Genomic DNA, 27,847 nt, shown 5'->3' with positions numbered 1-27,847 from the left:
CTTTCTCACATTACTAACAGGACACAATTCCGAAGAATAGCCCTGCCACTATGACACACTATCTACAGAGTGCATGAGGAGACCTACAGGAAGACTACAGCAGGTAAGTACCAAAGATTGACTTTATTGATGGCTCAGCCACTCCCAGGTGAGGTGAAAGATTATATCTAGTCAATCATTCACTAGGACTATAGTTTAACAGGTATTTAACAGGTCTGACTGGGGTTGACAGTGATGGAACAGCAGCAGTGAAACATTTCATCTGTGGTCATTTGATCCAGGAGCTGCAGGAGGCCTAGCGTTTCTTACTGCAGACTTATATCACCTGTGTGAGTTTTAGTTTTTATTTACATTTGAGATACAATACAGTAAATAGCTATCATATCAATGTTTAACTCAGTCATTAAACGCAGACTGAGAAAATGATTGTGTCAGCAATTGTTGTCAGTTATAGTTTAGTGAATATTTTCCACTCAATTATACACTGAACTGAACAACAATATAAACGCAACAATTTCAAGGATTTTACTGAGGTACACTTTAAGGAAATCAGTCAATTTAAAAATATTCATTAGGATCAAATCTATGAATTTCACATGACTGGGAATACCGATATGCATGTGTTGGTCACAGATACCGAAAAAAAAGGTAGGGATGTGGATCAGAAAACCAGTCAGTATCTGGTGTGACCACTGTTTGCCTCGTGCAGAGCGACACATCTCCTTCGCATAGAGTTGATCAGGCTGTTGATTGTGACCTGTGGAATGTTGTTCCACTCCGCTTCAAAACCAATGCGAAGTTGCTGGATATTGGCAGGAACTGAAACACACTGGTGTACACATCGATCCAAAGCGTTCCAAACATGCTCAATGGGTGACATGTCTGGTGAGTATGCAAGCCATGAAAGAACTGGGACATTTTCAGCTCCAAGAAACCCTCCAAGAAATATGTACAGATCCTTGCGACATGGGGCCATGCATTATCATGCAGAAACATGAGGTGACGGAGGCAGATAAATGACATGACAATAGGCCTTAGGATATCGCCCATACCATAACCCCACCGCCACCATGGTGCACTCTGTTAACAACATTGGCAAACTGCTCGATGATGCTGAACTGCAGTCATGTCACGATTCGGATGAGGACGCCGAGCACGCAGATGAGCTTCCCTGAGACGAAGATGAAGAAGCCGGATGTGGAGGACCTGAGCTGGCGTGGTTACATGTGGTTGGCTGGGGCGGCAGGTAGCCTAGAAGTTAGTGTTGGGCCAGTAACCGAAAGTTTGCTCGATTGAATCCCCGAGCTGACAAGGTAAAAATCTGTCATTCTGCCCCTGAACAAGGCAGTTAACCCACTGTTCCTAGGCCATCATTGTAAATAAAAACATTGCCTGGTTAAAGGTTATATAAATAAAAATGTTGTGAGGCCGGTTGGACGTACTGCCAAGTTTTCTAAAACAACGATGGAAGCGGTTTATGGTAAATAAATGAACATTCAATTCTCTGGCAACCAATTCTCTGGTGGACATTTCTGCAGTCAGAATGCCATTTGCACTCTCGCTCAACTTTAGACATCTGTGGCATTGTGCTATGTAACAAAACTGCACATTTTAGTGGCCTTTTATTGTCCCCGGGACAAGGTGCACCTGTGTAGTGATCATGCTGTTTTATCAGCTTCTTGATATGCAACACCTGTCAGGTGGATGGATTATCTTGATAAAGGAGAAATATTCACTAACAGGGAGGTAAACATTTGTGCATAAATCAAAAGAAGCTTTTTGTGCATGTGGAACATTTCTGGGATTTTTGATTCTAGCTCATGTTGCGTTTATCTTTGTTCATATAATGAGTAGTTGAATCAGCTGACGACATGTTATCCTGCAGAGCTCAAAGAGCATGGACCTGTTAAAGTGCAGAGGGTTTCTGTTTGGCAGGCAGTACTGTGTAATATCTAGTATCTCATGGAGCCTCTAGTTTTTAATCAGTCTTTTAAGTGGTCTCTGTTTATTTTGGGGTGGATATCACAGAAATTGAGGTGTGGCATAAGTGTGTCTATTCTGACCTTCACTTTTTCTCAATCGGGTACAAGCATTTTTTTAACAATGTTGTCAATTTTCAAAACAGACTTCACAAGGCACCGAACTCTTACCTCTGACCAGTAAATGTGTTTTCAAAATGTAAATACATTCATCAAAACTACAGTGCCTTCAGAAACTATTGAGAGGGATGAGGCAAAAGGTATGGCAATTAAGTCTGGCAGCCCAACTGATTGGCAAACGTACTGCAAATTAAGAAATCATGTGAATAATCTAAATAAAAAGAGAAACTATGCTATGAAACAAAGAAATTATATAAATAATGCTACTAAAAAGCCAACTCGGCTCCATCATTCGTTGAATCAGATGGCTCATTCATCACAAAGTCCACTGATATTGCCAACTATTTTAATGACTTTTTCATTGGCAAGATAAGCAAACTTGGGGATGACATGCCAGCAACAAACACTGACACTACACATCCAAGTATATCTGACCAAATTATGAAGGACAAGAATTGTACATTTGAATTCAGTAAAGTCAGTGTGGAAGAGGTGAAAAATGTATTGTTGTCTATCAACAATGACCAACCACCGGGGTCTGACAATCTGGGTGGAAAATGACTGAGTATAAATGCGGATGATATTGCCACTCCTATTTGCCATATCTTCAATTTAAGCCTTCTAGAGAGTGTGTGCCCTCAGATCTTGAAGGAAGCTAAAGTCATTCCGCTACCTAAGAATAGTAAAACCCCATTTACTGGCTCAAATAGCCGACCAATCAGCCTGTTACCAACCATTAATACACTTCTAGAAAACATGGTGTTTGACCAGATACAATGCTATTTCACAATAAACAAATTGACAACAGACTTTCAGCTTGCTTATAGGGATGGACACTCAACAAGCACAGCACTTACACAGATGACTGATGATTGGCTGAGAGATATTGATGATAAAATGATTGTGGAGGCTGTCTTGTTAGACTTCATTGCAGCTTTTGACATTATCGATCATAGTCTGCTGCTGGAAAAACATATGTGTTATGGGTTTACACCCCCTGCTATGATGTGGATAAAGAGGTACTTGTCTAACAGAACATAGAGGGTGTTTTTTATTTTTTATTTCACCTTTACTTAACCAGGTAGGCTAGTTGAGAACAAGTTCTCATTTGCAACTGCGACCTGGCCAAGATAAAGCATAGCAGTGTGAACAGACAACACAGAGTTACACATGGAGTAAACAATTAACAAGTCAATAACACAGTAGAAAAAAAGGGGAGTCTATATACATTGTGTGCAAAAGGCATGAGGAGGTAGGCGAATAATTACAATTTTGCAGATTAACACTGGAGTGATAAATGATCAGATGGTCATGTACAGGTAGAGATATTGGTGTGCAAAAGAGCAGAAAAGTAAATAAATTAAAACAGTATGGGGATGAGGTAGGTGAAAATGGGTGGGCTATTTACCAATAGACTATGTACAGCTGCAGCGATCGGTTAGCTGCTCAGATAGCAGATGTTTGAAGTTGGTGAGGGAGATAAAAGTCTCCAACTTCAGGGATTTTTGCAATTCGTTCCAGTCACAGGCAGCAGAGTACTGGAACGAAAGGCGGCCAAATGAGGTGTTGGCTTTAGGGATGATCAGTGAGATACACCTGCTGGAGCGCGTGCTACCGGTGGGTGTTGCCATCGTGACCAGTGAACTGAGATAAGGAGGAGCTTTACCTAGCATGGACTCTTAGATGACCTGGAGCCAGTGGGTCTGGCGACGAATATGTAGCGAGGGCCAGCCGACTAGAGCATACAAGTCGCAGTGGTGGGTGGTATAAGGTGCTTTAGTGACAAAACGGATGGCACTGTGATAAACTACATCCAGTTTGCTGAGTAGAGTGTTGGAAGCAATTTTGTAGATGACATCGCCGAAGTCGAGGATCGGTAGGATAGTCAGTTTTACTAGGGTAAGTTTGGCGGCGTGAGTGAAGGAGGCTTTGTTGCGGAATAGAAAGCCGACTCTTGATTTGATTTTCGATTGGAGACGTTTGATATGAGTCTGGAAGGAGAGTTTACAGTCTAGCCAGACACCTAGGTACTTATAGATGTCCACATATTCAAGGTCGGAACCATCCAGGGTGGTGATGCTAGTCGGGCATGCGGGTGCAGGCAGCGATCGGTTGAAAAGCATGCATTTGGTTTTACTAGCGTTTAAGAGCAGTTGGAGGCCACGGAAGGAGTGTTGTATGTTCTTTAATGGACACCTCTCAAACATAATCCAGTTAGAATCAGGAATTCCCCAGGGTTTCTGTTTAGCCCTCTTGCTTTTTAAAATGTTTACTAATGAAGTGCCACAGCCTGAGTGTCTATGTATGCGGATGACTCAACACTATACACGTCAGCTACTACAGCGACTGAAATGACTGCAACACTCAACATCAGTTTGTTTCAGAGTGGGTGGCAAGGAATAAAACTAAAAGCATTGTATTTGGAACAAAACACTCACTAAACCCTACAGCTCAACTAAATCTTGTAGTAAATTATGTGGAAATTGAGCAAGTTGAGATGACTAAACGGATTGGAGTAACCCTAGATTGCAAACTGTCATGGTCAAAACATTTTGATGCAGTAGTAGCTAAGATGGGGAGACGTCTGTCTATAATAAAGCGGTGCTCTGCATTCTTAAGTTTGCACTCCAACAGACGCTGGGACACATTCATCTTTCAACAGGACAATAAGCTAAAAGACAAGGCCAAATATCCTCTGGAGTTGCTTACCATGACAACATTAAATGTTACTGAGTGGCTTAGTTATAGTTTTGACTTAAAATCGGCATGAAAATCTATGGAAAGACTTAAATGGCTGTCCAGCAATGATGAACAACCAACTTGACAAAGTTTCTAAATTAATAATAATTTTCAAATATTGTACAATCCAGGTGAGAAAAGTTCTTCAAATGAAGATTTATTCGTACAACACATTCCAGACATGGAATGTAGCACAACGTGCTTCACTGGAAAATACAAAAAATAAAATAAAAACTGAAATATTAACTACACAACAAACATAAGAGAATAAAAAACAAAAGAGTGACAATAACTGAATGACTTAAAATCACCCTAAGGAAAAGAAAAGCTAAAAATGTTTTTTTAAATGTCCACAGTTTCGGCCCCTCTCAGGTTCTCTGGCTATTCCAGAGGCTGGGGGCATAGCAACTAAAGGCTGCCTCTCCATGCCTCTTGGTGCTAGGCTATGGGAGAGTTAAAAGGCCACTGCCAGAGGACCTGAGGGACCTACAGGGTACATAACTTAAAGCATGTCTGACATGTATTTGGGTGCACAATCGTGGATTGATTTAAAAACCAATAGAAGGATCTTAAAATTAATTATAAAGCTTACAGTGCAGAGACCTTAGAAACTTACCTAGAAAGACTCACAGATGTAATCGCTGTCATCATGGGGTTTTGTGTGTAGATAGATGGGTGAGATTTTTCTTTAATTTTGAGTTTTTGTATTAATATAATTTAACCTTTATTTTACCAGGTAAGTTGACTGAGAACACATTCTCATTTACATCAATGACCTGGGGAATAGTTACAGAGGAGAGGGGATGAATGAGCCAATTGTAAACTGGGGATGATTAGCTGACTGTGATGGTATGAGGGCCAGATTGGGAATTTAGCCAGGACACCGGGGTTACACCACAATAAGTGCCATGGGATCTTTAGTGACCACAGAGAGTCAGGACACCCATTTAACGTCCCATCCGAAAGACGGCACCCTACACAGGGCAATGTCCCCAAAAACTGCCATGGGGCGTTGGGACGTTTTTATATATATACAAAAAAAATGGATCAGAGGAAAGGGTGCCTCTCACTGGCTCTCCAACACCACTTCCATCAGAATTTGGTCTCCCATTCAGGACCAACCCTGCTTAGCTTCAGAAGCAAGCCAGCATTGGGATTCACGGAGACGGCACATCGTGCCCCACTTCCTAGCATTCTTCTTGCCAATGTCCAGTCTCTTGACAACAAGGTTGATGAAATCCGAGCAAGGGTAGCATTCCAGAGGGACATCAGAGACTGTAATGTTCTGTGCTTCACGGAAACATGGCTCACTGGAGAGACGCTATCCGAAGCGGTGCAGCCAACGGGTTTCTCCACGCATCGCGCCGACAGAAACAAACACCTTTCTGGTAAGAAGAGGGGTGGGGGTGTATGCCTTATGGCTAACGAGGCATGGTGCGATGAAATAAACATACAGGAACTTAAATCCTTCTGTTCACCTGATTTAGAATTCCTCACAATCAAATGTAGACCGCATTATCTACCAAGAGAATTCTCTTCGATTATAATCACAGCCGTATATATCCCCCCCAAGCAGACACATCGATGGCTCTGAACAAACTTTATTTAACTCTTTGCAGACTGGAAACCATTTATCCAGAGGCTGCATTCATTGTTGCTGGGGATTTTAACAAGGCTAATCTGAAAACAAGACTCCCTAAATTTTATCAGCATATCGATTGCGCAACCAGGGGTGGAAAATCTTGGATCACTGTTACTCTAACTTCCGCGACGCATATAAGGCCCTGCCCCGCCCCCCTTTCGGAAAAGCTGACCATGACTCCATTTTGCTGATACCTGCCTACAGACAAAAACTAAAAAAAGAAGCTCCCACGCTGAGGTCTGTCCAACGCTGGATCGACCAAGCTGACTCCACACTCCAAGACTGCTTCCATCACGTGGACTGGGACATGTTTCGTATTGCGTCAGATAACAACATTGACGAATACGCTGATTCGGTGTGCGAGTTCATTAGAACGTGCGTTGAAGATGTCGTTCCCATAGCAACGATTAAAACATTCCCTAACCAGAAATTTCCCTTTGAGATGGCTTCTGTCCATCGGTTAGCCACTCTGTAGATTAGGATCTGTCTGTTGTGCTTCCTGTAGACCCTGTTCCTGTTCAACCTCAATCCAGCTGCTCTGAACCAATTCCAACACTTTACCTGAGATGTTGAAAATGCTGCTCAAAATCTGCTCTCTAAACAATGATGTCATCCATGTATAACGCTGATACTCCAATGCAATCCACGGAAAGCCAGTTGCATCACTCTCTGAAAGCTTGGAGGGGCATTGGTGACGATCATTGCAATAGTACCCCACCTGTTAACCAGTTCCTGTTGAGAACACTGTTTTTTTTTTGGCGTCTAGATGGAGGGGAATCTGCCAGAAGTGGGGTCGAGCATGCTGGTTTTCATACAGTGCCTTACGAATGTATTCGGCCCCCTTGAACTTTGCGACCTTTTGCCACATTTCAGGCTTCAAACATAAAGATATAAAACTGTATTTTTTGTGAAGAATCAACAACAAGTGGGACACAATCATGAAGTGGAACGACATTTATTGGATATTTCAAACTTTTTTAACAAATCAAAAACTGAAAAATTGGGCTTGCAAAATTATTCAGCCCCTTTACTTTCAGTGCAGCAAACGGGTGGGTGTTGCTATGGTGACCAGTGAGCTGAGATAAGGCGGAGCTTTACCTAGCATAGACTTATAGATGACCTGGAGCCAGTGGGTTTGGCGATGGATATGTAGAGAGGAACAGCCAACGAGAGCATACAGGTCGCGGTGGTGTGTAGTATATGGGGCTTTGGTGACAAAGCGGATGGCACTGTGATAGACTGCATCTAATTTGCTGAGTAGAGTGTTGGAGGCTATTTTGTAAATGACATCGCAGAAGTCAAGGATCGGTAGGATAGTCAGTTTTACGATGTTATGTTTGGCGGCATGAGTGAAGGAGGTTTAGTTGTGAAATAGTAAGCCGATTCTAGATTTAACTTTGGATTGGAGATGCTTAATGTCAGTCTGGAGGGAGAGTTTACAGTATAGCCAGACACCAATGTATTTATAGGTGTCCACACATTCTAAGTCGGAACCGTCCAGAGTGGTGATGCTAGTCGGGCGGGCACAGAACGGTTGAAGAGCATTAATTTAGTTTTACTAGCATTTAAGAGCAGTTGGAGGCCACAGAAGGAGTGTTGTATGGCATTGAAGCTCATTTGGAGGTTTGCCAAAGAAGGGCCAGATGTATACAGAATGGTGTTGCCTGCATAGAGGTGGATGAAAGAATCACCCGCAGCAAGAGCGACATCATTGATATATACAGAGAAAAGAGTTGGCCCAAGAATTGAACACTGTGGCACCCCCATAGAGACTGCCAGAGGTCCGGACAACAGGGCCTCTGATTTGACACACTGAACTCTATCTGAGAAGTAGTTAGTGAACCAGGCGAGGCAGTCATTAGAGAAACCAAAGCTGTTGAGTCTGCCAATAAGAATACGGTGATTGACAGAGTTGAAAGTTTTGGCCAGGTCAATGAAGACGGCTGCACAGTACTGTCTTTTATCGATGGCAGTTATGATGTTGTTTAAGACCGTGAGCGTGGCTGAGGTGACCAGCTCGGAAACCAGATTTTATAGCGGAGAAGGTTGTGTGGGATTCGAAATGGTCGGTGATCTGTTTGTTCACTTGGCTTTCGAAGCCTTTTGAAAAGCAGGGCAGGATGGATATAGGTCTATAACATTTTGGGTCTAGAGTGTCTCCCCCTTTGAAGAGGGAGATGACAGTGGCCACTTTCCAATTTTTTGAAATCTTTGATGATACGAAAAAGAGGTTGAACAGACTAGAAATAGGGGTTGCAACAATTGAGGTGGATAATTTTAGGAAGAGAGGTTCCAGATTGTCTAGCCCAGCTGATTTGTAAGGATCCAGATTTTTCAGCTGAGAAGCGAGAGGGGGGCAGTTGCTGCGGGGGGTGCAGAGCTGTTGGCCGGGTTTGGGGTAGCCAGGTGGAAAGCATGGCCAGCCATAGAAAAATGCTTATTGAAATTCTCAATTATTGTGGATTTATCAGTGTGACAGTGTTTCCTAGTCTCAGTGCAGTGGGCACCTGGGAGGAGGTAATTTTATTCTCCATGGACTTTGCTGTGTTCCAAAACATTTTGGAATTAGTGCTGCAGGATGCAAATTTCTGTTTGAAAAGGCTAGCCAATGCTTTCCTAACTGACTGTGTGTATTGGTTCCCGACTTCCCTGAAAAGTATATCCCGGCTCCCGAACCTGGTCGCTTCTGGAGAGGAGGAAGGTAATGTGACGGAAAAGTCTGTCACTGGCCGCGGGCAGTGTTTGGTACACTGACACACACACACATTCATCGTGCATCCCTGCTCTGCGTGGGCCGACACCCAAGTTAACTTCTCTATCTTAGTACATACATTTCACACTTACCTTCCGTCAGCAACAGGTTATTGTAAAAGAAATATACAGACAAGGGTTCCTTTTTTATTTGAACTTCTTATGGCTGAAATCCCGCTACTGGGATTGATATGACAACAGCCAGTGAAAGTGCAGGGTGCCAAATTCAAACAACAAAAATCTCATAATTAAAATTCGTCAAACATACAAGTATTTTACACCATTTTTTAAAGATAAACTTGTTGTTAATCCCACCACAGTGTCCAATTTCAAAAAGGCTTTACAGCGAAAGGACACCAAACGATTATGTTTTGTCACTGCCTAGTCACAGAAAAACACAGCCATTTTTCCAGCGAAAGAGAGGAGTCACAAAAAGCAGAAATAGAGATAAAATTAATCATTAACGTTTGATGATCTTCATCAGATGACACTCATAGGACTTCGTGTTACACAATACATGTATGTTTTGTTCGATAAAGTTCATATTTATATCCAAAAATCTCAGTTTACATTGGCATGTTATGTTCAGTAGTTCCAAAACATCCGGTGATTTTGCAGAGAGCCACATCAATATACATAAATACTCATAATTAACATTGATAAAAGGATGTCATAAGGTGAATTCACCAATTTGTAAGTCGCTCTGGATAAGAGCATCTGCCAAATGACTTAAATGTAAATATAATACAACTGTTATGCATGGAATTTTAGATCCACTGCTCCTTAATGCAACCGCTGTGTCAGATTTCAAAAAAACTTTATGGAAAGAGCACACCATGCCATAATCTGAGTACAGCGCTCAGACAACAAAAAACAAGCCAAACAGATACCCGCCATGTTGTGGAGTCAACAGAAGTCAGAAATAGCATTATAAATATTCACTTACCTTTGATGATCTTCATCCGAATGCACTCCCAGGAATCCCAGTTCCACAATAAATGTTTGGTTTGTTCGATAAAGTTCATCATTTATGTCCAAATACCTCCTTTTGTTAGCGTGTTTAGTAAACAAATTCAAACTCACTAGGTGCGTGCAAGTCCAGTCGAAAGTTCAGACAAAGTTCAAAACGTTATATTACAGTTCATAGAAACATGTCAAACGATGTATAGAATCAATCTTTAGGATGTTGTTAACATAAATCTTCAATAATGTTCCAAGCGGAGAATTCCTTTGTCTTTAGAATTGCAATGGAACGCAGGTCGCTCTCACGTGAAGGCGTGATCAGCTCATGCCACTCTGGCAGACCCCTTACTCAAACAGCTCTCATTCGCCCTGTATATTTGATAGGCAATGACTTGAAAAACTATAAACCTCAGATTTCCCACTTCCTGGTTGGATTTTTTCTCAGGTTTTTGCCTGCCATATGAGTTCTGTTATACTCACATAGATCATTCAAACAGTTTTAGAAACTTCAGAGTGTTTTCTATCCTATACTAATAATATGCATATATTAGCAACTGGGCCTGAGTAGCAGGCAGTTTACTCTGGGCACCTTATTCATCCAAGCTACTCAATACAGCCACCAGCCATAAGAAGTTTTAAGCAACATTTATTACACTTATCAATGTTATGGATGAGCGCGTTGTTTGTTTGGTTCTGTTCCTCTCTCCAGTGCTGTAGCTACCAGGTATGCTGGATAAGGACCTGAGCTAAGGGAATCGGGCTGACTTTGTAGTGCCTGTCCCGAATGGCTCGATAATGTAAATGGGCATATTGGAAGACACTATGTCAGTAGTGATGTGATTTTGTAAATGCTATATTGGTCTATTTTGTCTTGAAAAAATATGTTGCAGTGAATATAATTAATTATGTTTAGCTGAATGGAAAATTCAGCTAAACTGCTAAAGCAGTGAATAAAGCAAACTTAGGGAGGAGGCTTCTGATGTTAACATGCATGAAACCAAGGCTATTACGGTTGGAAAAGTCAACAATGAGAGCGCCTGGGGACACACAGGGCCTTGGTTAACCTCTACATTCCCAGTGGAACAGAGGAGAAGTATAGCTGTACCATATTTGCATTGCTACTAATTAAAACTCCAATTGGTCCCCACTATTCCACCCGCTAAAAGCCCTGCTCATCCCGAGTTGGGTTGACATCCCAATGCCCGGCAGACCACCCCCGACCCCCAGTATCCCATAGTCCTGAAAAGACTGGGATCCATCCTTCGAAAAGAGCACACAGAGCCATTTATAGAACAGAAATAGATCAACCGCCAAATGCATTTCTATCGCCCTCACCTCGAATTGTATTATATATAGCAATCAAAAAATATATATATATTTTAAAAATCCTGTTTCTTAGTTTCCATAATTAGCTATTAATATTTGTAGTAATGTAGGCAATTTATGCAAAGAATTTTACCTCTCACCAGTCTCGCTATTACCATTACATTATACAAGGATTTATTATCCTATTAGTCCCCTACATCTTTTACTCGCACAGTTGTGGGATACACACATATACCCATACACACATACACACATACACCCTTACACCCACACACTCATACACACTCAACCCTCTTCCCCCCCACACAACCATAGGCTCACGTTCTCAACAGTTGCACCATCCCAGAGCCCAACTCAAGAAAGGTCCTGATTTACAAATGCATATACTGTTGCAGCTGTATGAGAAGGCCTGCAAGATTGTGCAAGAAAAATGGGCAGAAATTGAGAGATTTTATTAACCATTGTCATGTCCGAGATGATGGAGGTCAAATGTACACCTTTTCCCTGAAACACCCACAACACGGTCCCCCGTATTGACCATATTCCCAAGCATCTCCATGCAGTCAGACTTTTGATTATTATTGCCACCAGGGTCACAATAATATACCCCCTCTCTGAATGTCAGAGTGTGACCCCCTCCCTATGGGTTACTGCAGCTCGTGTTGCCATCACTGCCACTGGCGGAATCCCCACCGGCTAGGTACAAGGTCATCAAGGTTCTCATTAGCAGCTTTGAGAATGTCCTTGTATAGTATGCTCTCCCTTTAGGGGGCTATGGCTTTGCAAGACCAACCCTGTCAAGCAGGCTCAGAATCTTGAGGGGGCAGTGCTGCTCTAGGTCTCTGACCACATTTTGGCTGCATACAAACCGCTTACAGCAGACCCATAAAACAGTTAGGGATTTCTCCTTAGTATCTGGGTCATTCAGGTGCGTGTCTAGGGTATAGGGTTGTGGACCGTTCTGTCAATATAAGGATCATAAATAAATAAATAATATATATAATTTATTTAAAAAATGTAGTTCCCTATGAAAGGACAATAAATAAATTAAATGTATAATTTATTTTAAAACACTATTTCACCATGAAAGGACAATAAATAAATAAATAAATAAATAAATAAGACATATAATTCATTATAAAAAGTATACCCATCATCTGAACAACATTGAAAGCTCTCTCACATCCCCGGTCACAGCAATACATTGGTTCTGGGATATGCAACCATTTCCTTTCTCACTCAACGCCACACTTTCCCAAACATAAAATACACACACACACCACACCATCCACACATACTGTGCTTTCTGTTTACTGTGTTTTTATCTTCACCATGTTGAATTAGTGCTTTTATGTTCCAATTAGTTATATGTGAAGATATATAGAAAAGCTGTATTTTTTGTTGTATTATTACAATCCCATAACCGGGCTAGAATTGTGTTTCATTATTTTCGTCTATAAGAACTTTGTAATTTTTTAAATAGCCATGGAATAGTCTTTGTGTCTCTGATCAACTGGTTATCAATATATAGTTTATCGATGATGAGAGCTACTCATTTCCCTTTTAGTCCTTGAAAATTGGATACAGAACCGTTCTGCAAATTTCTTTGGGAACTGGTCATTCATGCCAATTTTGGTCCCAGCAAGTCTTTTACCCATTATTTTATCTTTAAAGGAAGCAAATTTGGTAATGATTGGGCGTTCGTACCTCTGTCCTCTCTGTATGAAGTGGTGTACACGTTCGAGTTGGATTTTGTTGCGTGGAATCTGAAGCGCTGTAAGGAGGAACTCAAACTATTTAAGATTCAGGAACTTCTCCTTCTTTCCCTTGGATGCCTGTAAGTAGCAGATTCTTTCTCATGGATCTAGTCTGTATGTCAAGTAAGGCTTCTCTCAGAATGGTGTTCTCCTTTTTAAGTTCATTCACTACGGTTTCAATCTAATTGACTGTCCCTTTTAGCTTGTTTGTTTCCTTTTCCAATGTCTCATCTCGAGGCTTGCCTTCAACTCTTTTATATCCTTACTGACTAATTCAAGTATACCCAGTTTGTCATTTACTAATTTTAACAGATCGGTTTTGACCTTTACCATTCCCAGTGGTGATAATATTAAATCGTCTGTGTCTGTAGAAGAGTCACGTTTTCGTTTTGAAATCGGTTCCCCTGTCGCAATATTTGTCGATAAATTTCTCCAGCCTTAAGATTTGTTTTGTGTTATTATCCAGATTGAAGGTTATCATCCACCAGATTTGTTAAATTATTTTTTATTTTATTTTACCTTTATTTAACCAGGTAGGCTAGTTGAGAACAAGTTCTCATTTACAACTGCGACCTGGCCAAAATAAAGCAAAGCAGTACTGACACAAACAACAACACAGAGTTACACATGGGATAAACAAACATAGAAAAAGTCTATATACAGTGTGTGCAAATGAGGTAGGATAAGGGAGGTACGGCAATAAATAGGTCATAGTGACAAAATAATTACAATATAGCAATTAAACACTGGAGTGATAGATGTGCAGAGATGAGTGTGCAAGTAGAGAAACTGGGGTCAAAGGAGAACAATAAATAATAGTATGGGGATGGGGTAGTTGGATGGGCTATTTACAGATGAGCTATGTACAGGTGCAGTGATCTATGAGCTGCTCTGACAGCTGGTGCTTAAAGCTAGTGAGGGAGATCTGAGTCTCCAGCTTCAGTGATTTTTGCAGTGTAGTGCTAATATTTAGTCTGACTTGCCGATATTGAATATTACATTTTTATAATGAGGTGCTCTATATAACTACGTTCAGTTCGCTATTACCAGTCAGAGCATACTGTCCTGTCATCTGCAAACTTGATGATTGAGTTGGAAGCGTGCATGGCCACACAGTCATGGGTGAACAGGGAGTACAGGAGGGGACTGAGCACGCACCCTTGTGGGGCCCCAGTGTTGAGGATCAGCGAAGTGGAGATGTTATTTCCTACATTCTCCACCTGTGGGCGGCCCGTCAGGAAGTCCAGGACCCAATTGCACAGAGCGGAGTTGAGACCCAGGGCCTCAAGCTTAATGATGAGCTTGGAGGGTACTATGGTGTTGAATGCTGAGCTGTAGTCAATGAACAGCCTTCTTGCATAGGTATTCCTTTTTTCTAGATGGGATAGGGCAGTGTCCGTGTGATGGCGATTGCCTTTCAACCAGGACAACAGAATGGATCTCAACTGGCGACCCAAATAAACGACTTCGTAAAAGAAGGAAACGAGGCGGTCTTCTGGTCAGACTCCGGAGACGGGCACATCGTGCACCACTCCCTAGCATTCTTCTCGCCAATGTCCAGTCTCTTGACAACAAGGTTGATGAAATCCGAGCAAGGGTAGCATTCCAGAGGGACATCAGAGACTGTAACGTTCTTTGCTTCACGGAAACATGGCTCACTGGAGAGACGCGATCGGAGGCGGTGCAACCAGCGGGTTTCTCCACGCATCGCGCCGACAGAAACAAACACCTTTCTGGTAAGAAGAGGGGCGGGGGCGTGTGCCTTATGGCTAACGAGACGTGGTGTGATCACAGAAACATACAGGAACTCAAATCCTTCTGTTCACCTGATTTAGAATTCCTCACAATCAAATGTAGACCGCATTATCTACCAAGAGAATTCTCTTTGATTATAATCACAGCCGTATATATTCCCCCCCAAGCAGACACATCAATGGCCCTGAACGAACTTTATTTGACTCTTTGCAGACTGGAATCCATACATCCTGAGGCTGCATTCATTGTAGCTGGGGATTTTAACAAGGCTAATCTGAAAACAAGACTCCCTAAATTGTATCAGCATATCGATTGCGCCACCAGGGCTGGCAAAACCTTGGATCATTGTTATTCTAACTTCCACGACGCATATAAGGCCCTGCCCCGCCCTCCTTTCGGAAAAGCTGACCACGACTCCATTTTGCTGATCCCTGCCGACAGACAGAAACTAAAACAAGAAGCTCCCGCGCTGAGGTCTGTCCAATGCTGGTCCGAACAAGCTGATTCCACACTCCAAGACTACTTCCATCATGTGGACTGGGACATGTTTCGTATTGCATCAGACAACAACATTGACGAATACGCTGATTCGGTGTGCGAGTTCATTAGAACGTGCGTTGAAGATGTCGTTCCCGTAGCAACGATTAAAACATTCCCTAACCAGAAACCGTGGATTGATGGCAGCATTCACGTGAAACTGAAAGCGCGAACCACTGCATTCAATCAGGGCAAGGTGTCTGGTAACATGACTGAATACAAACAGTGCAGCTATTCCCTCCGTAAGGCTATCAAACAAGCTAAGCGTCAGTATAGAGACAAAGTAGAATCTCAATTCAACGGCTCAGACACAAGAGGTATGTGGCAGGGTCTACAGTCAATCACGGACTACAAGAAGAAATCCAGCCCAGTCACGGACCAGGATGTCTTGCTCCCAGGCAGACTAAATAACTTTTTTGCCCACTTTGAGGACAATACAGTGCCACTGACACGGCCTGCAACGGAAACATGCGGTCTCTCCTTCACTGCAGCTGAGGTGAGTAAAACATTTAAACGTGTTAACCCTCGCAAGGCTGCAGGCCCAGACGGCATCCCCAGCCGCGCCCTCAGAGCATGCGCAGACCAGCTGGCTGGTGTGTTTACGGACATATTCAATCAATCCCTATACCAGTCTGCTGTTCCCACATGCTTCAAGAGGGCCACCATTGTTCCTGTTCCCAAGAAAGCTAAGGTAACTGAGCTAAATGACTACCGCCCCGTAGGACTCACTTCCGTCGTCATGAAGTGCTTTGAGAGACTAGTCAAGGACCATATCACCTCAACCCTACCTGACACCCTAGACCCACTCCAATTTGCTTACCGCCCAAATAGGTCCACAGGCGACGCAATCTCAACCACACTGCACACTGCCCTAACCCATCTGGACAAGAGGAATACCTATGTGAGAATGCTGTTCATCGACTACAGCTCGGCATTTAACACCATAGTACCCTCCAAGCTCGTCATCAAGCTCGAGACCCTGGGTCTCGAACCCGCCCTGTGCAACTGGGTACTGGACTTCCTGACGGGCCGCCCCCAGGTGGTGAGGGTAGGCAACAACATCTCCACCCCGCTGATCCTCAACACTGGGGCCCCACAAGGGTGGTTCTGAGCCCTCTCCTGTACTCCCTGTTCACCCACGACTGCGCGGCAACGCACGCCTCCAACTCAATCATCAAGTTTGCGGACGACACAACAGTGGTAGGCTTGATTAACAACAACGACGAGACGGCCTACAGGGAGGAGGTGAGGGCCCTCGGAGTGTGGTGTCAGGACAATAACCTCACACTCAACGTCAACAAAACTAAGGAGATGATTGTGGACTTCAGGAAACAGCAGAGGGAACACCCCCCTATCCACATCGATGGAACAGTAGTGGAGAGGGTAGTAAGTTTTAAGTTCCTCGGCATACACATCACTGACAATCTGAATTGGTCCTGTTGATGAATAAGTATATGGGAAATGAGATCAAGTTGAGACTCTGGACAAGGCGGATAAGGTATAATAAAAGACCGTTTATTCAATGCGTAATGATGTCTGGCAAAACGTGCTGCACGGCTCCTTCGTCCAGCTCTTATGGAACTTTCGGAAAAAGAGGCCGAAACATGATGTGCAGTCCTTTTAATACATTATAATGATGTAGGTAGATTCTGGTAGTCCTGGCTTCTGGTAGGTTGCTTGTAGGTGATAGACAGTCCCCTCCAGCCTGGTGTCCGTATCCCATTGGTTCTCGACAGAGTTCTTTGTCTTTGGAGCCCATCCCGAAGGAGGTCGGGTGTTTGTGTTTTAGGAATTTCAGTATATATGTTCAATGTATATGTTATCTCAGTCAGCCACCCGTACAGGGTTGTACCAGTGCGATTAGTATCTACAGAAGGACAGGGGGAGGGTAGGGTTATGACACAGTGTGCAAGCCACAATTGCATGGTTAGGCCACAGGCAGACAACAGTCAGTGAATGCGTTATTACATGCGTTTAATATGTTTATTACAGTCCACTCACACAGACAGCATCGTGAAGAAGGCGCAGCAGCGCCTCTTCAACCTCAGGAGGCTGAAGAAATTTGGCTTGTCACCAAAAGCACTCACAAACTTCTACAGATGCACAATCGAGAGCATCCTGGCGGGCTGTATCACCGCCTGGTACGGCAACTGCTCCGCCCACAACCGTAAGGCTCTCCAGAGGGTAGTGAGGTCTGCACAACGCATCACCGGGGGCAGCTACCTGCCATCCAGGACACCTACACCACCCGATGTTACGGGAAGGCCATAAAGATCATCAAGGACAACACCCACCCGAGCCACTGCCTGTTTACCCCGCAATCATCCAGAAGGCGAGGTCAGTACAGGTGCATCAAAGCTGGGACCGAGAGACTGAAAAACAGCTTCTATCTCAAGGCCATCAGACTGTTAAACAGCAACCACTAACATTGCGTGGCTGCTGCCAACACACTGACTCAACTCCAGCCACTTTAATAATGGGAATTGATGGGAAATTAAGTAAAATATATCACTACCCACTTTAAACAATGCTACCTTATATAATGTTTACATACCCTACATTATTCATCTCATATGTATACGTATATACTGTACTCTATATCATCTACTGCATCCTTATGTAATACATGTATCACTAGCCACTTTAACTATGCCACTTTGTTTACATACTCATCTCATATGTATATACTGTACACGATACCATCTACTGTATCTTGCCTATGCTGCTCTGCACCATCACTCATTCATATCTTTATGTACATATTCTTTATCCCCTTACACTGTGTATAAGACATTAGTTTTGGAATTGTTAGTTAGATTACTTGTTGGTTATTACTGCATTGTCGGAACTCGAAGCATAAGCATTTCGCTACACTCGCATTAACATCTGCTAACCATGTGTATGTGACAAATACAATTTGATTTGATTTGATTTGATCCTTGACTAGTCTGTCAAAGCACGTCATGATGACAGATATGAGTGCTACGGGGCGATCGCCTTGGTCTTAGTATTTTGTGTTTTAGTTTATTAGTTAGTCAGACCAGGGTGTGACATGGGGTTATTATGTATTGTGTTTTCGTATTGGGGTTTGTAGTGTCTGGGATTGTAGCTGATTAGGGGTGTGTGTGTGTTAAATAGGTTGGCTGCCTGAGGCGGTTCTCAATCAGAGTCAGGTGATTCTCGTTGTCGCTGATTGGGAACCGTATTTAGGTAGCCTGGTTTTTGCTTTGTATTTCGTGGGTGATTGTTCCTGTCTCTGTGTAGTGTGCACCAGTCAGGCTGTAATTGGTTTCACGTTCTGTTTGTTATTTTTGTATTTATTAGTTATTCGTGTATAGTTCGTTCGTTTGTCTTCACTAAATAAACATGAGTAACTTACACGCTGTATTTCGGTCCGACTCTCTTTCAACTAAAGAAGAACGCCGTTACAGAATCACCCACCACACTCGGACCGAGCAGCGTGTCAACAGGCAGGTGCAGCCCAAACAGGAGCAGTGTATTAACAGGCAACGACAGCTGGAGAAGCAAAGGGAGGAGGAATTATTCGGAGAATGGACATGGGAAGACTGTGCTGGAAGGAAAAAGACCCCGGGCTCAGCCTGGTGAATATCGCCGCCCTAAGGAGGAATTAGAAGCGGCTGAACCGGAGAGGCGCTGGTATGAGGAGGCAGCACGGCGACGTGGATGGCAACAGGTGGAGGCACTAAGGAGAGCAGAGGCAGCCGGAGATAGGAGCCGACGATACGAGGGAACACGGTTGGCAAGGAAGCCCGAAAAGCAGCCCCCAAATTTTTTTGGGGGGGGGCTATCAGGGAGTATGGCTGCGTCAGGTAGGAGACCTGCGCAATCTCCCTGTGCTTACCGGGGGGCTAGAGAGACCGGGCAGGCACCGTGTTATGAAGTGGTGCGCACGGTGTCCCCAGTGCGGGTGCATAGCCCGGTGCGGTATATTTCAGCTCCGCGTATCGGCCGGGCTAGATTGAGCGTCGAGCCAAATGCCATGAAGCCGGCTCTACGCATCTGGTCTCCAGTGCGTCACCTTGGGCCGGTTTTCATGGCACCAGTGCGCTCTGTGTCTCCGGTTCGCCTACATAGCCCAGTGCGGGCTATTTCTCCTCACAGCACTGGCAGGGCAACCGAGAGTATTCAACCAGGTAAGGTTGGGCAGGCTCGGTGCTCAAGAGCTCCAGTGCGCCTGCACGGTCCGGTCTATCCAGAACCACCTCCACACCCCAGCCCTCCAGTAGCAGCTCCCCGCACTAGGCTTCCTGTGCGTGTTCTCGGCCAAATACCACCAGTGCCAGCACCACGCATCAGGCCTTCAGTGCGCCTCGCCTGTTCAGCGCAGCCAGCGCTTTCTCCCTCTCCTGCGCTGTCGGAGTCTCCCGTCTGTTCAGCGGTTCTAGAGCCTTCCTCCTCTACAGCGCTGCCGGAGCCTCCTGCCTATAGAGCAGCCTGAGCTGCTAGTCTGCATGGAGCAGCTAGTCTGCATGGAGCAGCCAGAGCTGCCAGTCTGCAAAGAGCTGCCAGTCTGCATGGAGTTGCCAGTCTGCATAGAGCTGCCAGTCTGCAAGGAGCTGCCAGTCTCCATGAAGCCACCAGAGCTGTCAGTCAGCATGGAGCAGCCAGAGCCGTCAGTCAGCATGAAGCAGCCAGATCTGCCAGTCAGCCAGACTCTTCCAGATCCGCCAGACAGCCAGACTCTTCCAGATCTGCCAGTCAGCCAGACTCTTCCAGTCATGAGTAACTTACACGCTGCATTTCGGTCCGACTCTCTTTCAACTAAAGAAGAACGCCGTTACACCTTTGCCTTCTTGGTTACGGGAAAAATGGTGGCCATCTTGACGCATGTGAGGCCACCGACGCAACCCGCTACCAAGGACTGTGGGCTCTCCTTCTCCGTGGCCGACGTGAGTAAGACATTTAAACGTGTTAACCCATGTGCAGACCATCTGGCTGGTGTGTTTACGGACATATTCAGATTGATTGCGAGGGTTAACACATTTAAATGTCTTACTCACGTCGGCCACGGATTATGATACACACACCCCCGCTCTTTTCTTCCCGGAGAGATGTTTATTCCTGTCGGCTCAACGCACAAAGAATCCAGGTGGTTGTATTGACTCCGACAGCATATCCCGAGAGAGTCATGTTTCCGTGAAACAGAGTATGTTACAATCCCTGATGTCTCTCTGGAAAGCAACCCTTGCCCTAGTTTCATCATTCTTGTTATCTAGAGACTGGACATTAGTGAGTAATATACTCAGAAGCGGTGGGTGGTGTGCGCACATCCAAAGTCTTACCAGAAGACCGCTCCATCTACCTCTTCTCTAGCGGTGTTGTTTTGGGTCAGCCTATGGAATCAGTTCAAATGCCCTGGGTGGTTCGGACAAAGGATCCGCTGTGGGAAAGTCGTATTCCTGGTCGTCGTACTGGTAAGTTGACGTCGCTCTGATATCCAATAGTTATTCCTGGCTGTATTTAATAACACTTAAGATTTTCTGGGCTAACAATGTAAGAAATAATACATAAAAAAACAAAATACTGCAGTTTCCTAAGGACTAGAAGCGAGGCAACCCTCACTGTTGGCGTCATGGGGATAGGCAAAGAACCCTTTTAGGATGTAGATAGCACCTTTTTTTCTAAGTGTAGAAATACATTATAACACAATTATGTTTAAGTAAAGACCCCTGACAACTAATATCAATATATATTTATACTGAACAAAAATGTAAAAACAACATGGTCCCATATTTCAGGAGCTGAAATAAAAGATTCCAGAGATGTTCCATACGTACAAGCTCTGACTCTACTGATAGCTACGTTAATGAGGAAAAACATACTTTCTATGCCTATGATATGTGGTTGTCCCACCTAGCTATTTTAAGATATAGTTAGTAAATTTAAGTCTTTCTGGATACGGGTGTCTGCTAAATGACTAACATGTCAATGTAAATGCACAAAAACCTTATTTCTCTCAAATGTTCAGCACAAATTAATTTCATCCCTGGTAGTGAACATTTTTCCTTTGCCAGGATAATTCAAGAGCTCATTTCTCTACCATTGTCTACCATAAGCCTCCAACTTTATTTTAGAGAATCTGTACGTCCAACCATCCTCACAACCACACAACCACGCTTCTTAACCTGTGGGATCGTCTGAGATCAGCCACCTGGGCAGCTGATCAAATCAAATCAAATTTATTTATATAGCCCTTCGTACATCAGCTGATATCTCAAAGTGCTGTACAGAAACCCAGCCTAAAACCCCAAACAGCAAGCAATGCAGGTGTAGAAGCACGGTGGTTAGGAAAAACTCCCTAGAAAGGCCAAAACCTAGGAAGAAACCTAGAGAGGAACCAGTCTATGTGGGGTGGCCAGTCCTCTTCTGGCTGTGCCGGGTAGAGATTATAACAGAACATGGCCAAGATGTTCAAATGTTCATAAATGACCAGCATGGTCGAATAATAATAAGGCAGAACAGTTGAAACTGGAGCAGCAGCACGGCCAGGTGGACTGGGGACAGCAAGGAGTCATCATGTCAGTAAGGGAATACCCCCCTGAAATGGACAAAAATGAATGGGAAAACATTGGCATAGGGCAAACCATGTACACAATGGCCAATACCACCCAAATCGGCGTTGATTCATGCAAAATGTTTTTCAAATGCCATATGGCATGCGGCCAAATGAGGTTTTGGCTTTAGGGATGATCAGATACACCTGCTGGAGCGCGTGCTATGGGTGGGTGTTGCCATCGTGACCAGTGAACTGAGATAAGGCGGAGCTTTACCTAGCATGGACTTGTAGATGACCTGGAGCCAGTGGGTCTGGCGACGAATATGTAGCGAGGGCCAGCCGACTAGAGCATACAGGTTGCAGTGGTGGGTGGTATAAGGTGCTTTAGTAACAAAATGGATGGCACTGTGATAAACTGCTTCCAGTTTGCTGAGTAGAGTATTGGAAGCTATTTTGTAGATGACATCGCCGAAGTCGAGGATCGGTAGGATAGTCAGTTATACTATGGTAAGTTTTGCAGCGTGAGTGAAGGAGGCTTTGTTGCGGAATAGAAAGCCGACTCTAGATTTGATTTTAGATTGGAGATGTTTGATATGAGTCTGGAAGGAGAGTTTACAGTCTAGCCAGACACCTAGGTACTTATAGATGTCCACATATTCTAGGTCGGAACCATCCAGGGTGGTGATGCTAGTCGGGCAGCGAACGGTTGAAAAGCATGCATTTGGTTTTACTAGCGTTTAAGAGCAGTTGGAGGCCACGGAAGGAGTGTTGCATGGCATTGAAGCTCGTTTGGAGGTTAGATAGCACAGTGTCCAAGGACGGACCGGAAGTATACAGAATGGTGTCGTCTGCGTAGAGGTGGATCAAGGTATCGCCCGCAGCAAGAGCAACATCATTGATATCTACAGAGAAAAGTGTCGGCACCAGAATTTAACCCTGTGGCAACCCCATAGAGACTGCCAGAGGACCGGACAGCATGCCCTCCAATTTGACACACTGAACTCTGTCTGCAAACTAGTTGGTGAACCAGGCAAGGCTATCATCAGAAAAATCGAGGCTACTGAGTCTGCCGATAAGAATATGGTGATTGACAGAGTCAAAAGCCTTGGCAAGGTCGATGAAGACGGCTGCACAGTACTGTCTTTTATCGATGGCGGTTATGATATTGTTTAGTACCTTGAGCGTGGCTGAGGTGCACCCGTGACCGGCTCGGAAACCAGATTGCACAGCGGAGAAGGTACGGTGGGATTCGAGATGGTCAGTGACCTGTTTGTTGACTTGGCTTTCGAAGACCTTAGATAGGCAGGGCAGGATGGATATAGGTCTGTAACAGTTTGGGTCCAGGGTGTCTCCCCCTTTGAAGAGGGGGATGACTGCGGCAGCTTTCCAATCCTTGGCGATCTCAGACGATATGAAAGAGAGCTTGAACAGGCTGGTAATAGGGGTTGCGACAATGGCGGCAGATAGTTTCAGAAATAGAGGGTCCAGATTGTCAAGCCCAGCTGATTTGTACGGGTCCAGGTTTTGCAGCTCTTTCAGAACATCTGCTATCTGGATTTGGGAAAGGAGAATCTGGAGAGGCTTGGGCGAGTAGCTGCGGGGGGGGGGAGCTGTTGTCCAAGGTTGGAGTAGCCAGGAGGAAGGCATGGCCGGCCGTTGAGAAATGCTTGTTAAAGTTTTCGATAATCATGGATTTATCGGTGGTGACCGTGTTACCGAGCCTCAGTGCAGTGGGCAGCTGGGAGGAGGTGCTCTTGTTCTCCTTGGACTTCACAGTGTCCCAGAACTTTTTGGAGTTAGAGCTACAGGATGCAAATTTCTGCCTGAAGAAGCTGGCCTTTGCTTTCCTGACTGACTGCGTGTATTGGTTCCTGACTTCCCTGAACAGTTGCATATCACAGGGACTATTTGATGCTATTGCAGTCCGCCACAGGATGTTTTTGTGCTGGTCGAGGGCAGTCAGGTCTGGAGTGAACCAAGGGCTATATCTGTTCCTGTTCTAATTATTGAGCAAGTGTGATCATAATCATTATTTTAGTGATCTGCAGTAATATCCTAAATGCCCCTGAGCCTGCAGATGTGCGCTAAACAGTGCACTTGCACTTGAGATGTGTTTTGAGGCTATGGATGAGAAAGTGATCTTCTCATTTCCAAAAATGTTGCTCAGCTGGAATACTGCTTTGCGATCTATTAAGATTAAGGGTTGCATTAAATAGGCACAATATTTTTTACTAACACATCTGGCAATGTGCATATCTTTGGCACAAAACGTGCAGTATAAGCAAAAGCATTCACTGTGAAAGTTGATTCATGTAGGCCCTTCATATATAGGCTAAGCCCAGCACTTTTTTAAAGCATTCATTTATGAAGTCAGTTATTGTTTTTTTTTGCTCAAATTTGAGCAGCACCTGTCAAATTCTTACATTTCTCTCAAAACAACAGGGATGTCGAATTGCGGTGGACTAGTATTATCAGAGGATCTTAGTGGATAACAGAAGGTTATTCTGTCTGGAATTATTACTCTACTGCTATGCAAAAATGAATGACATGGTAGATTCAGATGGGACTTAAATGTATGTTTGTGCATATAATTACACTGCCCTATCTCCCCCTGTAAAACGAATCCCATGGAGATAGGACTTTTTGTGGTTACATGAATAATCAGCAGTAGTCTCTTGATAACTTGTGCTAACAATGTTCTTAAATACAACTTCAATCACAAAATTGATATTCCATGTCGAGTGCAGAAGCTAGCAGCTAACAGCTAGCAGCTAACAGCTAGCAGCTAACAGCTAACAGCTAACAGCTAGCAGCTAACAGCTAGCAGCTAACAGCTAGCAGCTAGCAGCTAACAGCCAACAGCTAACAGCTAGCAGCTAGCCAGACCGATAACTACAACACTTGAATTTGGAACTACATTTCCTGTCTTAATCCATTAGCTCTTTCTCTCCACTAGGTGGCATTATTTACCCTTACAAATCTACTATTCCCGATAGAAATAACATCATTCTTCATACATTGTAATGTATAAATTGATAAGAGCTATGTAAATGAGTCATCCGTTTGGAAAAAGGAATTGTAAATACAAATATAGCAATTGTTTTAGATGATCTTTCCTTATGATTACTGAAGACGAATGTCAAACCAGTCATGTGGAAGGAAACTGAAAATCATATCTATATGACATATATTGCCTCCACAGTGAAGTACAGTAGGCTATAAATTGCGGGGATTACATTTGATGACCCTAGCTATAGGCTTCTCTAGTGCCGAACCCACTGAGTTGATGTATGCTCTCTAGAATGTTTTAATTATATGCCCAGGCTTTCTGTAGTTTAAAAAAATAATTTGTATAATGTTAAATATCAGCCACCATCAGTAATACCCACATACAATTATAACTGTCACTCGTGTTAGTTTCCTTCAATTTGTTGCTTACATTTTGTATCATTCCAATCCATTCTGTTTACCTTTCTTTCCTCGGTCACAAGTTGTTCCTGAGGGTCGCTAGCAATAGTGAATCATATTAGGCTAAAGTTGTGTAATAATTTGATACAGCCTATTTGAATCATTATGGAATTCAGACCACACTTAGCTGTTTGGATTCTGGCACACAGTTCATGACGATGATTAGGGAGGATAATGGTAGATTTATTGGACTATTGTTCAACCCCTATTGTACACTTTTTTCACCTTCACCTTTTCACCTTCAAATATTTAATATATTGAACTTCAATAACTTTCAGGATGAATCACACCACTGTATTTTTTTATTCATCAAAATATTTTGTGCATAAAGGCTTAGAAATATAAATCTATAAATCTGTTTAGGATTTGTAAATACTTTCCTAACCCTAAATAATCTACAATCTATTCTAAATCTACTAGTTGGTGTGGAAACTAAGACCAATATGCATATATTTACAATAGATTGCTTTCTTTCTTTGATTCCTAATATTCAAAACCAGTTCTGTCAATATATTCTAGTGTGTCTGTAGACAAAATTATGATTAAAGGTACAGTGTATTTAAAAGGATGGCTTAAGATAAATGTACTGAAAACCTATTGAATGAAAACTTCACAAGAACATATGTTGGCCAGCAAATAGGAGGGTTTTCAGAGGTTGAATGAAATGTATTCATTGTGTGCAAGGGAGCACCACCTGCAGAGCGTGTTATGCGCCTGCATAAGGTAAGTCTGAATACCAACTACTGAAAAGTGTGTAGGACACATTTCCTAAGTCTGAATCTGCCCCTTTGGTGATATACTGTGGAAAATGCTGTACACTACATGTGGATCTAATATGTTTCTCTCATCAGGTTTCATGGGACCAGAGAAGCTGCAGAACTCTGCAGTGGTATTTGAGTTGACCGGCTGTGGGCAGGAGGACTGAGTCAGGAGTCCATCTTAAACCCAGATCATTGACGTAACCAACCCTCTGACAGGGTCATGGTGTACCTGGCCCACACGGTTCACTGGCAGTTCCTGGGCCTAGTGATTGGCTGTGTAGGCTGGATCCTGACCATGGCCACAGCGGGCCACAACGAGTGGAGGCTGTGGTACGTAGAGGACGTCTCCGTGGTAACCTCTGGCGTGGCCTGGGTGGGCGTGTGGCGGGCGTGTTTCTACAGCCACACTCTACCCGACTCAGAGTTCTGCCAGCCAATCAGCATTGCCGACCTGTTTGTTCCCGTGGAGATCTCCGTGGCACAGGTGGTCATCATGGTAGCAGTGATAACTGGACTGTTGGGAAACATCCTTGGTGCGTACGCAGTGAGGAACATCTATTTTGGTCAGAAGACTCATGACTTTATCAGACTGACGTTCTCAGGGGCCGGGGGGCTGTACATCCTGACAGGGGTCAGCTTTCTGGTCCCTCTAGTCTGGAACGTGAAATCTGTCCTGACTAATCAGACTGTAGCATTCCCCCCAGAGTTCCACCTCCCTCCTGCCCCCCTCAGACAGGAAGTGGGCGGAGCTATCTGGATGGGGGTCGGTGCTTCGATCTTCCTTATCTTTGGCGGTCTCCTATTCCTCTGCTACAGGTATGTTATCAGGGCTAAGCCAGTCAGTGGAGAGAACGACAAGGACCCTCTACATGGGCCACCCATAAGACTAAAGTCTATATCAGAGAATGGAGACAAGGAGACCAGAGACAACCCTGCCTTCCAGGCTGATGAAGACTTTTAGGGCAGAGGGCAGACAAACAGGCACTTGTAAACTCCCCGTCATGGATTTAAAAGCATAGAATTGGTTTAAGCATTGGCTGGAGAGAGTTTCTGCCATTGTTTAATACATGCAAGAAAGTGTGGAAGTACACACTTTGGGAGAAGGGTGAAATTATCATTTTAGTATGATTGTTGAAGTTTAGAGTACAGCTTTGACAAGTGCATAGACGCACTGATCTATATTTTGGTCTCTGATAAGTGTGACTAATGAAAACTGCAATTGTTTTGATTGATTGTATATATTTGCAACCTAATTTATTTGAAATGTTGTAACTGTAATTTTGTAGTGATCATGCTTGAACTGTTGTTCTCGAGGCACCATTACAAATGAGACCCTGATCTCAATGGATTCCGCAGTTAAACAAAGGCTAATAATAAAATCAAATTAACATGACAAAGTTCATGAAATCCTTGGAATGTCATCATGTGTAAAATAACTTTTTTTTTTAAATGTAAGTGAAAAGAATGTGTCAGCTGTACTGTATTGTTACTTCATATAATTTCATAATAAATAGATTTTTATATTGAAATCA

The 27,847-nt window shown here is 43.6% G+C and overlaps 1 protein-coding gene across 2 annotated transcripts; it reads left to right on the top strand.

The window, feature by feature from the left end:
• On the top strand, positions 1–27,847 carry LOC135524834 (claudin-34-like). 2 transcript variants are annotated; one of them, XM_064952695.1, is made up of 2 exons: positions 1–103; positions 26,406–27,847. In XM_064952695.1, the coding sequence occupies exon 2, from the start codon at positions 26,536–26,538 to the stop codon at positions 27,274–27,276; it is 741 nt and encodes a 246-aa protein (XP_064808767.1). In that variant the 5' UTR covers positions 1–103; positions 26,406–26,535; the 3' UTR covers positions 27,277–27,847. The 2 variants fall into 2 exon arrangements, with proteins under 2 accessions (XP_064808767.1, XP_064808766.1); XM_064952694.1 differs by lacking the exon at positions 1–103 and adding an exon at positions 218–329.

Source organism: Oncorhynchus masou, chromosome 31 (genome assembly GCF_036934945.1).
Source record: "Oncorhynchus masou masou isolate Uvic2021 chromosome 31, UVic_Omas_1.1, whole genome shotgun sequence".
Taxonomy (NCBI): Eukaryota; Metazoa; Chordata; class Actinopteri; order Salmoniformes; family Salmonidae; genus Oncorhynchus; species Oncorhynchus masou.
The sequence above is the reverse complement of the archived record's forward strand: the minus strand, read 5'-3'. Positions and strand labels throughout refer to the sequence as shown.

What these genes read in the sequence shown, in the direction of transcription:
- LOC135524834 (XM_064952695.1), top strand. Translation starts at nt 26,536, where the DNA reads ATGGTGTACCTGGCCCACACGGTTCACTGGCAGTTCCTGGGCCTAGTG.